The sequence below is a fragment of the Toxotes jaculatrix genome, chromosome 1, assembly GCF_017976425.1.
Source record: "Toxotes jaculatrix isolate fToxJac2 chromosome 1, fToxJac2.pri, whole genome shotgun sequence".
Lineage (NCBI taxonomy): Eukaryota > Metazoa > Chordata > Actinopteri > Toxotidae > Toxotes > Toxotes jaculatrix.
The window spans coordinates 5214337-5227316 of record NC_054394.1 but is presented as its reverse complement, the minus strand read 5'-3'; the positions used below and the strand labels follow the sequence as shown (position 1 = coordinate 5227316).

Here is a 12980-nt window from a genome sequence, read left to right as displayed (position 1 = left end):
AAGAGAGAAAGAAAGAGAGAGAGAGAGAGGGAGTGAGTTACAAAGAGAGTGCGTCTCTGCGGGCTACGCAGGAGAGCAGGGACAAATTACACCTGAAGAACTGCATCTTTACAACTGCGTGGTGGCTTTATGCTAACACAGAGAAGGTATGTGTTTTAGCACACATGTGTACTTACATGCACTTGTGCATGTGTGACCTGTGTCTATACATGAGATACGCATGCAATCATGTGTACAGTGTGTGCATGTATTTTCTCTGCATGCATTGTCTAGAAAAAAAAATGCCCCAGGAGGCTCTAAAGGGCTTATATTACTGCATCTGGACCAATGACTGATGATGTTACATACATAATTCAGAGGTACATTGGATAATAAATAACATTTGATGAATTAGTAATACAGATTTGTATGTGGTATTGAACAGCTGTGATCGTGCGTGTTGCTAGTTTCGTTTTGTTTTTTTCACTCCTGAACAACATATGTTTTGAGGGAATACCTGACTTGCCCTTTTTTCCTATATAGGCTATGTAATGGCTGAGTGTGGAACAAAGAGATGCTGAATTAGCAATGACTCTCTATCAGGTGCTGGATGCAGCCACAGGCAAGAGCAGTGGAGAAGAATGGATATACACAAAGAAAAGGGAGTAACTGGGTTATTGACAGGTGACAAGTATCACCGACACAAACAGAAGTGGATAAAAACAAGCCCACAAATACACCCACTTGCACAGGATCATGCATGTACGCACAGATACACAAGTGCAGATGCTGTTGCCAAATGAGGTGCGATAGATAGGAGTAGCAGGTTATTTACAGAGAAACTCCAGCATGTCAGTTAAATCCTTTCTGCCTCGGAGGCCTGTCCTATCCCCATTTAGCACGGCCACCGAAAAGGGCAGGCTGGCATGCACGCTGCCTGGCAGTTAGACAGGCCTGAGAGAGTCAGAGCCTTGGCCAGGTTCACTGCTCTGACCCCCTCTCACCCCAGCTCTGCCTGTGAGCCGCCCACCACCATCACCACAGCCCCGGTCTGCAGCGTCCCTGCCCAGCCCAGGAGCCTGCTCGTCAGATGTGCCCCGGCCCGGCACTGGCCCAGCTCTGGCCCAGCTGCCCACTATGTTAAAGGGCCAAGGGCCCCCTGCCACTCAGTCCATCTGCCAAGCTGCAGACCAGAGTCTAGGATCAGAGAACAGAGAGACAGAAACACCAGACACTCTCACTCTTAGCTCTCTGCTCAAAGCTCAACAGAGAAATGCCAGATAAAAGATGCACTATAAATGTGCTTCTTTTACTTATGTGGGTTGCTGTGACCCTGAAATACTGCTAGGGTTTATACAAATTAAACTGCGTTTAATGCATTCAGACTCAGACTTTCTAAGGCCAAGATATGTTCAAGCTTTACCGCAAGATCAGCAAAGTACAATAATATTTTTAGGTATATCTAGGAGGGGGATTTTTATAGAACATCTGGCCCAAGTGGAGCATGAAATGCTCTCAAAATAGCTCAGCTTTCCTTGTATTGATCTGAAAGATGGCAATAGAAACATAAGTGAAGCTAGATAGATAGATAGATAGATAGATAGATAGATAGATAGATAGATAGATAGATAGATAGATCCTTCATGCAGGTTTACGTTTCAGCATATCACTTATAAAACTGCATGGGTATTAAATCATCTGCGTTCACAGTGATCTCTCTGCTGTTGGAATGGTGTAAGCATGAGACGATCAGCTCTGACAAAGGTCTGCATCTTCCTCATTTCCATACGTCTCCCCTTGATCAAGTCTGCTCATTTATCGTCTAAATCTGTGATGACAAGCTTTTACTTATTTTCCCAGCTGCCGGTGGTGATGAGAGCGTAATCAGAAACATCATTAAGGCCCTACATAGACGGCTGTGCCTGTTAGTCCTGTTACCCACACCCATAATAACTCTGAAAATGCAAATCAACTCCAGGTAATCTATTAATGTCACTTCAATTTTATGTCTGCACTCCAATTTAGCGGATCTTGACACATTTGGCGAGGATCTGTGCTTCCATACAGGTATTCATTTTGGTGGGGTTTCAGAGAGCACAGTCCATGCGAAGAGGAGATGGGCCATCTGTCTACGCGCCCGTTTATTAATCGCCCTGATAATGAAGCACACGCTCAGCCCAACACTCCTGGGGCATCACTCGCTTGTGTTCTATCTGGCAACACAACTTTCAGCAAGTTTGTTTTGCAGTGTAGCAATTATTGTCATTTGCACCCCTCTTAGTGCTGGGAGGAGGGTCTAGCGACCTCCTCCTAATTACCTGAAGCGTCACTTCAAGACTTTGTAATTTCCAACTACATCCCAACCCCCTTGTTAGCTGCAGAAGGGTAACAGAGCCTCATAATTCCAGCATATGGTCGACAGACATATGGGGGAGAATTTGTCAGCTTGTACTGGCCTTAAAGTCGAAGACCCCATTAACAGGAAAACAGGATCTACTAATCCTGTGAGATCTGTGCAATCTATGCAAATGAATTAGAATTCTAATCATGGCCAGGCTTGCTCAAATAAGCAACAAACTCACTTTTAATTGAAGTGACAGTGAAACATAATTATCTAATGAATATACTTATGAAATGCAGAACACAGGAGAGATGTGGAGCGGGAGAGTATATCAAATATTCATTTTATTAATTGGATTGATAATGGTTTGAATTTTTATCCTTCAATTAAAAGACAGATCACATGGTCCTCTATTTGTCTCAAGATTAAAATGAGAAGAAATTACACAACCTCTGGATTTGTAAAACACATAAAACATCTAATAGATAATCTAAAAAACTCTGCATATTATTAAATCTGCACTAATTAATATTTTTATATTGAGCGTGTAAAATGTGCAAAGGGCTGCTCACAGTGATGAACCAGCAGAGAGCCAACTCTCTGTGGTTCTCCACAACACTACACAACTCCATTTCCTTGGAATTACATTTATATACTAGTAATTTGCTACAGTAAATGCATTTTGGAGGGAAACTAATGCTGCCTGAATTATGTTTTATATTAACATTTCATTTGTTCTCCACCAAAATATGAGACAATTCACATGTAACAGCTAACCCAGGACCCAGGGAGAAAAAGCCCTGATCTCTGCTGTCAAAGTCCTGCACTTACGCCAACTGCCCTCCCACTTTTGTGTGGTACATAAATGTAGACCCTAATTCATTTGAAAATTATGTTTCAAGGAAACAACTTAGTTGTTATAAGTTATAGATGTAGTTTCTAGGAGACGGGGTTCCACTACAACCAGGGCCTGTAGTACAGCCAGCGTACTTTTTTCCCCAAGGAGCACATGTGCTCCTAAGTTGAAAAATTTAGGAGCGCATTAAGAATTTTAGGGGTGCAATGAAAATGTATCAAATAATGTTTTTCCTTGATAAATGAGACATTTACAAGCAAAATGATTTAATTTATCCGAACAAAAAAATTGCACTCGTTTTTATAATTTCTGCGTCAAACTGTATTAATTTAATAATTATGTAATTAATTATACTTTAAACTGTTTTAAACAGTATGAACAGTATGAACACCATAAACGGTGTGAACATTACATAATAAAATAGTTCTTTTTCATTCTAAACACCTAAAGAAGTCTTCTCAGTCCGTTTAGACACAAAGGATATCACTGGTTCAGCAGCTTTTGTAAGCAGTTCGTCAGGTCAGCTTTGAGCTCAGCCAGTGGTCCACAGCAGGACTGGGATCAAATTGCACTACTGAAGGCGCTCCTCAAGTCTTCAGATGTGGACATTCCAAGTCAGCTTCTTGTTGAATTCTTGATGCAGACAAGAATCCAACAAGAAGAACAAACAGACAACAATGGTTCGGCCCAGATTCTGCACCTAGAAATCTTTTTGTTGAAAAAAAAAAAGTAATATTTGCTCTGTGTCTGCTGAATAAGTAAATATGAAGCTGGTTGTTAACATATTCATCATAATAACTTTATAATCTTAATGTTCAAGCAAAGCGGTCAGAAAATCTCTACTTACAAAAGACTTATCCTGGATCCTTACACTAATGAGCTCAAACTCTGTTCTGACTGGCCGTCTCTCAGCCACCACCTTTGCTCTCCACTTCCTCTCATTGTTGCACTGTACTCTGAGAGACAATCCACTAAACAATTAAAATGGTAGTCACCTCCATTTTCAGCCATTCAGGAAAATGAAAGTCAGAGAAAAGTCACTGAAAGCCACACGTCTTATCCGACTGGCCCCTTTATAGGAAGAACAAAAGGTCTTTCTCCTTCATTTCCCATTAACCTCTCTGCTCCTCCGCACACAGGAAACATGGTGACCTCAGTGGCCCATGTGACATATCTCATCCGACTGTGGGGACCGCTTCCTATGGGGGATGGTGACATTCAATGAGGGGGTTTTCTATCTAGCCGTAGTCCTTGACAGATAAAAGGTGGGTGTTGATATTTGTCCCTGGTCTCACTGATACCGTGCGGATACACTCTTGATAAGCGAGGAGCTGGTAAGACATTGATGAAGTCTGGAGTGGAACTGACAAGCTTTGTAAGTGGATAACATCGTCAGGTGAACCAGCCTGTTACGGTCGGGATTAGATTTTTGATTATTCAATGCAGGTGGGTTCACGCTAAGCAGAAATACATTAGCACACTCAGCACTGTCTGAACTCAACAGCAGATGTAATGCAGCATCTCTTAGCATGTGCCATAATTACATTTTAATGCTTCCCAGTTTCTCATCGCTGTGGAGATTTGCTCATATGCAGCCAACTTCAACAACATCCGTTTATTTTATGCTCCATTTCCTGTGGACTTTATTAGTTATCCATTGCTCAGCACACTCCCAGTAATCCACTGAGTCCTACACAAATTCTCATTTCAGTGCGATAAAGATGAAACACCACTGTAAAGAAACCGGTGATTTATGAATATGAGGCGAGAGAGATGAATGACTTATTGTGGGTTTGTCCACAGCCTCTAATTCTTCCCATAATGCTGCAGCATGTGAAAACTTAACAAGAGCAAAACTAGTTGCTGAAAGAAAAGCCTTTCAAGCAAACAACTGAGCATTCGTGAATGTTTAATTAATCAGTAGTGACAAAAGGGAACAACAGTCAACAAAGAGATGCTGATTTCCATTTCTTATGCATTATTCCCACTGGCAAATCACAGAGTGCTGTCAACTATCACTTTCCTCTCTACCCCATCACTATGGCTGTCCCTGCTCTGCACTGACAAAACCCTTAGAGAGCTATAGTACATTTCAACTGAGATCCAAAACCATGAGCAGCAGGGATCCAGTGACAAAGTTCAGGCAGCAAGAGTTCACTGTTATTCTGTGTTTACATGGATAATTTTGCATTGTGTTTTGTTCCTTTTTGCCTCCGCAGCCGCAGCAGCAGCCGCCGCAGCCGCAGCAGCTAATAAGAATCAGCCACAATGATCATGAGAATCTGAGGCAAAATCACCATTACGTCAAAGAACTGAATCAAAGGCTGCAACCTACAGATGGGATTTACGATTTATGAGATTCCATTACATACCTAACACCACCTGCCCTAGCATGTTATGTCAGCTTCATGACAGGTAACAAGAGGAAGCTCAATGAGAAAACACAATAACAAGTGCATACTGCCCAACAACAGACCTCAGCACCCTCTGTGAACTCCTCCAATGTCAAAACGGCATAAAGACACACTCTGATCTCCTTCCTGCTACTGATGGAAACATCTTCTACAAGACTCCTGCTGCTCTGGGTCAGTAGCAAAGCTCCCCTGAAGAAAAAACACACAGTGTACTGATCCACTTACAGGCCTCTGCCTATACTAGATGAGCTAAACATTTGAATTATGTGATCATCACACAGTGGTCATTTAAATGCATAGATGCAATAAGAATGAGAATATATGAATACATTAGCACACAGTGAAATGGAAAGTGTTTGCTGTGGCTTGTGTACCAGTTTGTGGGGGCTTGTAGAATGGTAGCTCATGGCAATTAGCATCAGTCAGTGCTGTCACGCTAAGTGACAGTGCGGTCCTAACAATTTGTGAGTGTAAATGCAAACCCTTTATGTGCCTATATTTGGCTTTTCCCGCTTCCTCTACGATTAAAGTGAAGTGCTTGAGTCTGGAATTAAAAAAATACCCTTGTTCAGACTTTTCTACCATGAGGTTTGTTAAGCTGTGTTTGGAAGAAAGGTGAAATAGGTTAAATGTCCAATTCGATATGAGGGAGGGTAGTCCACAGTGGTTCCTACTGCTGGTCCCTTGTATACAGTTTTTGTCGTCTATAAAATACTGCAGTCTGAGCCTTCTAATCTTTCCATAAATATTTGATCATATTGGTCACCAGCTTGTATCACATAACTGACTACACATATGGAAATGTTAAAGAATGCAATAAAAATTCCATATATTCCCAAATGGTCCACATCATAAGACAGCATGGCCCTTGACCTATACAAAGTGGAAAATAGCATTTTTATTTTGCTTGCCAGGAGAGCAAATGATTCATCTGCATATGCTGATGTTGCTGTAGCATGTGTGGAATGTGCTAATGGTGCTTTTTCACCTCATGTAGATGGACTACTTATGTAGAACTCAGATTATGAGTTTTAGTATAGTATTTCTTGCTTTCCCAGTGTTATGGATATTTTAATTCTACAACATAAGATTATTCGGTTCGTGTTTTGCATATTGTTAGTTGGACTTCTTTGTGAGTGGGCTGTTTGTAGAAGACGTAACATTCACATTAGGCGCCCTTGCTAAGAGTGTGCTGACATTGACACCAGTTGTTCAGTTGCAGCACTGAGCCATGGGTGAAGTTCTAGTGATTTGATTTGATTTATCATTCTTGTATTTTCATTTGCCGAGATATTCATAGCGGGCAAGCTTGTAAATATGCATACTCATTTCCTCTTGTTCTTATTCACTCATTATTTTTATGCAATAGCCCATTAGAGATCAGCCATCTCAGAAATCTCACACACTGATTAGGCTGCTGTGTACGACGGAGACCAGAAATGAAGTCTGTGTATTGTGACTCACCAACAGCAGACATTTCTGGAACAGAGGCTCGGTACGGGCCTTCAATGAACTGCGGTGGATTGTCGTTTATGTCCTGGACTTTGATGATGAACTCAGACGGTGGCTCCAAGGGCTCGTCTGTATCAGCATTAATGACCTGGGCTGTTAGTGTGTACTCGGCCTTCTCCTCTCGGTCCAGCCTCTTCATGGCATGGATGTCGCCTGTTAACTCGTTGATGGCGAAGATGGTACCTGCCCCCTCACCCGCTAGGACGTACTTGATGTTCTTGTTGCCCACATCCAAGTCTGTGTGTAGCTGCAATCAAAAGGCAAAGAAAGATAATAAAGTTAGAAGGTGCAGCAGAGACCTCAGTTTGATTCCACTGTGTAAACAGAGATGGGGGGGGCTTTAATGAATGCAAGTTGATAAGCTCATTCTTGTAGTTCTCACCATGTAAATGCAGATAAGTGTGCAGTATGACTGGAATGTGTTGTTTTTGCTGCCGTGCTTGGTGGCAACTAGTGTAGCAGGGATACTAAACGTGGTTCAACATAGCCTACACTTTGCTAAATGAGGCCCGCTGGGGACAATAACTTCATAAGTAGCACAGGAAATGGACCTTAGCCTACACTGTTCCTCGTTATATATCGCAAATACATCATATAAACACACGTTGAGGGGGATATTGCTCCCTTCAGTCTGAAGTTCACAGAAAGAAGAAGCTAGAGGGGCTCTGAATGGGCATTCCATAACACTGCAAGACCAGAAAAGTATCAGAATCCATAAAAAATTAAAGAGGGAACTCACTGCACACAATGATTCATGCTCAGAAATAACTGGCCCCAAAGTTACTGGACAATACTGCATGTTCCTCATTATATTTGTAATTACAGTTTCATTAGTTGACTAAAGCTGCATAACATGCTAGGCTGAGTGGTTCGCTCCCACTCGCCACATGGGCTGAATATAACTAATGAGTCTGACAATGCTATAAAAGGCCATTCAAACATCTGTGGACAGAAGAAGACACAAAACCTTCTGCTGTATTAAGTTAAACAGGTAAATTGGAAGAACAGCAGACACAACAGTGTGGAAAGAAAGAGGTCAGAGAAGAAGAGAAACACCAGGGCTTTGACACAAAGGAAGCAGATAACTGTGCTTTCTATTCACATAAACAGAGAGAGCACTTCTTTTACTGTAAGTCACCTTTCATAAAAGAATTTTGATCCCCAAGGTGAGTGACTTTCAGAGGGGAGGAGAGAAGCACCGAGTAGGACATTTACAAATCCAACAGTGTTCACTGTGGATGTGACACAACTCCTCTTTCATGTTGTATTTTTAGTTAATATACATACCTCTCAAAAACACACAAACACACACACATGCATGCCCACAACCTAGGACAGAGGCATTCATCAAAACATCTGTATTCAGCAGCTTTAATTTCATTTTCTGCCACACTGTTTCAACAGAGATTCCTGTGGGAACGTGGTTAGGGTGCAGAATAGCAAGGTAAAAATCTGTCGGTGAAAATCCCGACCTCTAAACCCCCCGCAATGTTTTTATAAGCCGGCTTTTATGCATATACCGTCTCCGAGGTGTTGTTTGCAGACACTGACAAAGCACATTCACTTAAATTGTCACACCTTGCACTTTTGTTTTCCTAATTGTGCCATCATTTCACATGAATGATGTAGCTCATTAACACAAATGCCTCACAACATCCTGCACACTGAGAAACTCTTTAAATGAGCTCAAATTAATGATGGTCTGTCATTGAGTTTTTTTATCCGATGCGTGACTTCCTGTGTGTAGCTGTATGCCTGCAGCTCAGCATATATGACTCCATGTGCGTATGTTTCCCTCGTAAGGTGGCAACTTGACTACTTTAGTTTGCATATTGGTTTTGGTTGTGCCATATATCATACGGTACATATTTTTTTGGTGTGCATGGCACTGACAGTACTTCACTTGGCACTAACATTGTCAGGTGAGGCCACCCTATAATGTCAAAATCTTACAACATGTCAAATTTCTGAATATGTTCATTCTGGATTTTTTTTCCAAGGTCAGAATGAACTGACAAGCTCTTATTTTACATCAGTTGTTGAATGTTTGAACACTTTTGTGTTCCACAGTTCCATGGCAACTGACCACACTAAGTCTGCAAATGAGGACTATGTAACACAATCAAAAGCTCCATAGCAAGTGAGTAAGTGGACTTTGAGTTGAGAATGCTTTATCACCTGTTTCCAAGGTCAAGTGTGAACTGCACATTAGTGCTGATTAAGATGAATAATCACGTAAAGGCGAATGAATAATAGTGCACTTTCTACAATGAATCGCTACCCATATCCGTTGTGCTTGGTCGAGGGATCAAACCAGCGACCCTCTGATCTCAGGCCGGTCCAAAGTCCAAAGCTGCCCCCCGTGGCGCTGTGGTGCCATATATCACAGTTTTTACTGGTTTGTGCAATTTAAAATGCCTAATAGGTAACTCACAATTTGATAATAAAATAATACAAATATAAACTGTAAGCACCCTAACTGAGGACTGAAGACACAAAAGATAAAAATGATAAAAGTGAACTAACGAAAGCAATGAAACATCATATCAACATTTTCAGCTGCTTTTTTGTGCTTGGAGCATTTTTGGGTGCTTCTTCTATGCAAAGTTAGGATGTAAAGTCCTGAAATCATCGATGAAATTGTAAAAAAAAACAAACAAAAGGTCAGGAAGTGCCTTCTGGATCCGACAGTGATGTAACACAAAGCTGCTATCATGATGCCTACAACCTACCAACATGAGGATGCTGCACAAATGGCTCTCACACTATGTTTATTTTTTAAGTATTGATTCCTCTTCTTGAGGACAGTTGTAACATTTAACATTAATTAAGTAACCACATTGTACAGCTGTCTCTGTAGCCAAGGCATAGTGCATTCTGGCTGACAGGTTAACAAAAATTGTAGGTGGCTGAATATATCCTCTACTTTAAAAAAAAAAAAAAAAAGCACACTGTGTGCTTTCTTTTAAAAAAAAAAAAAAGTCATGCATTCAATCATCACTTTGCTTTAAAATGCCACTTTAACTCCACATTCCCTGAAAGTTGAAGAGAGCTGGCTGTAACCAGCTGCAGATCTCAACCCTAATGTCGCCTCAAAATGCCCTGGTCACCCACGTCTTAGACAGCCTTCGCACTGGAGTGCACAAATGGTCATCAAAGAGTACAATTACTGAAGGAGAAAAAATCTCACAGGTCACAGGCTCCTGTCATTAATTGAGTTGCCTGGGCAACTAAAACATCACCAACAATCAGTGACATTGACAGCGGCATTCAGGAAATGGGCAGATAATGGATAGCAACATACTGTAGTTATGATGAGGATGTGCTACAACACAGAATGGAGTCACAAAACACCAATACGGTATTCTGAGCACAGAGTGAAGGCTGTTCAGACACATGGATCGCTGCCCAGCCTGTCTCTATTTTGAATTTGAGTGGTAACAGTGGTAATAGAGTGACGCTTTGAATAATACCAAAATGTACGACCGTTGTCATGTGTAGCTTCATTCTTCTTTTAACCAACGTAAACAGCGCTTGCATTATTGTATGAATGTAAACAGAATCTATCATAAAGAAGTAATAATGCCATCAGTGAGCGGAGCGTGTGTAAACAGGCTGGGGAAGTTATTACGACTCTTGCCTTAGTCGCTGTGCTCTGGCTGTTGAAAAGAAAGACATCCATATATTTTTAGGCTGCAGTTCAGGATGATGAAGAAAGCCTTGGCTGACTGAAGAAATTATCCCATGGCAGTACTTTGCAGTGCTCTCTGCTTTGTGCCAGTAGTTGTGTGTATGGCTACCCTGCGCACATACGCATATACACGTGCACACCTCCATTTGCCAACCACAACTCGCAGTCAGGGGCTGCATGGGACTGCTTATCCTGTCAGCAGAGGAGGAAATATGTCAGTCCCTGCTGAAGATTAGCTTTTACAGCAATCACTTGAACAATCACTGTGTCCTAATGAGGAAGATTGTACATATTCTACTCCCACCACCACCCACCGGCCCCCCACCTCTCCATCAGGTCTGGGTTCCACATGCTTAAGTGTAGCCCTACAGAGGCAACTAATGATTTTGCTCCTTGTCAGGGGCAAATGCTAGATGGAACATGTGCTCCTCCTATGTATGTACCAGTAGGAGTGGAGAAAGAGAGGGAGACTGCAGCGAGGCGCGAGAGGGAGGAGATGCTGTCACTGTGATGCAGCTTGTCAGCGACTGTCTGCTAGAACAGACTGCACACAGTACGTTGGACTTCCTTCTCCAAAATCTGCCTCAGTTAGTCCTTGATAAGGGTCAGGGATGAGTTCTATTTCTAAATGTAATCAGTTTAGAAAATACAGTTACATCTGGATTTGTATACTATGTCAGTGGTAGAAAAAGTACTAACATTCTTTACTTGACTCAACGGGCCAGTACTACAGGGTAAAATACACCATTACAGGTTCTGCATTCAGTTCTGTCAGTACAGAAGTGTCAGCAAAATGTATTTAAACCTTTAAAAGTAAATGTACTCGTTCGGCAGAGAAATGGCCACCGTGACTGATATGTTATTATATATGACAGTGTTAGATTGTTTATACTGACGCAACAGTGTGTAAGCAGGGTTGCATTGTTGTAGCTGGTTGAGCTGTGGCTTGTCAACCTCGAAAGTAACTAGTACTGGTGTGGAGTGAACAATACACAGAAAGTGACCTGCCTGGGTTACTTTCCACCACTGTTATTAATAATAATAATAACACAGTAGGTAACATTTGATGACATTTAATGTAGAAAATGATGTAAATTGGCAAAGACACTGAGCAGCATGAAAATGTGCTGTATAATGCATCACTATGTTGACTCTAAATGTCATGTTTAGTGCAATCCTGATGTGTTAGAGATGACAGGCTTGTTTAACCAAGGTTGTGTGAACAGACCAGGCGATCGTACTTGGGGGAAATGTCATGTTAACCATTAAATATGCAGTAGATTGCATGTTGTTATGTAAAATGTATGGGAAGCCCAAGGCCATGCACTGTGCGGACTAGTTTACATAGCACCTTTTGTAACAGCCAGATGTTGACCTTTTTCTACTCTGTTCAGTCAGTTATTATGGCCCAGTTCTCCTCATCTGGTCCATGTGACCCAGTCTCACTGCGCAAATCCAAAGAATTCATTCAAGAGGGCTTCGTACTGCAATGAAGGATCAAAAGGGGGTAATTCATTGCCAAAACTGGTAAAATTAGAGTCACCATTTTTTTTTCCATCTGTACACCCTCAGACCTAAATACTCTGGATAGATTCTGCTCAAACATGTCTGAAAATGAATTGTAGTTTCCTACCATTTGTTGGATTTCAACTCTGTTAATTACACCTACATGAATAATCTGTAATTCTAAATATTGCAATAACATTTTGAATGTACAGAACAGATGGTACGATGCATGATATATGATACACTTAGCTATTCTTGGGAACATTTTCCCTCCAGTCTGTCTCATGGCACGTAGCTTTTTATCAAATTGGACAGAAAAGTTCCCTTCTGGTGTGAACCACAACACACTTTGCTGGAGAAAACCATATAGTGAACATCCGTGGTGCTGGAATATTGGAAATAAAAAGTTTCAATCAGAAATATCGTAGCCTCAGTTTTTTATAATACAAATAAGGTCATAGTTTCTTTTCAGTAAGAGCAAAAGTTTTTAAATTTGAGGTGATCTATTATAGTTCTCTTGCACTGGTCACAAAGGAATTAAATCCATGGGGGGGCATTTGTGGGCATCTGTTGCAACAGAACACTAATCAATATTGTTCTCCTGAGAGGTCAGACATGGCATTCATGGAGGCCAGAAAGGGGAAAGAGTGTCTCGCATGTTCATTTATTATCACTGCAGAC

General features: G+C 41.4%; 1 protein-coding gene across 1 annotated transcript in view; it reads right to left on the bottom strand.

Moving 5' to 3' along the window:
* Positions 1-12980, bottom strand: part of cdh8 (cadherin 8) — an 87499-nt gene that overhangs the window by 47630 nt on the left and 26889 nt on the right. Inside the window, exon 2 of the mRNA XM_041041065.1 lies at positions 7055-7349. Coding sequence (XP_040896999.1) covers positions 7055-7349 — 295 coding nt within the window. The remainder of the gene's footprint in view (positions 1-7054; positions 7350-12980) is intronic.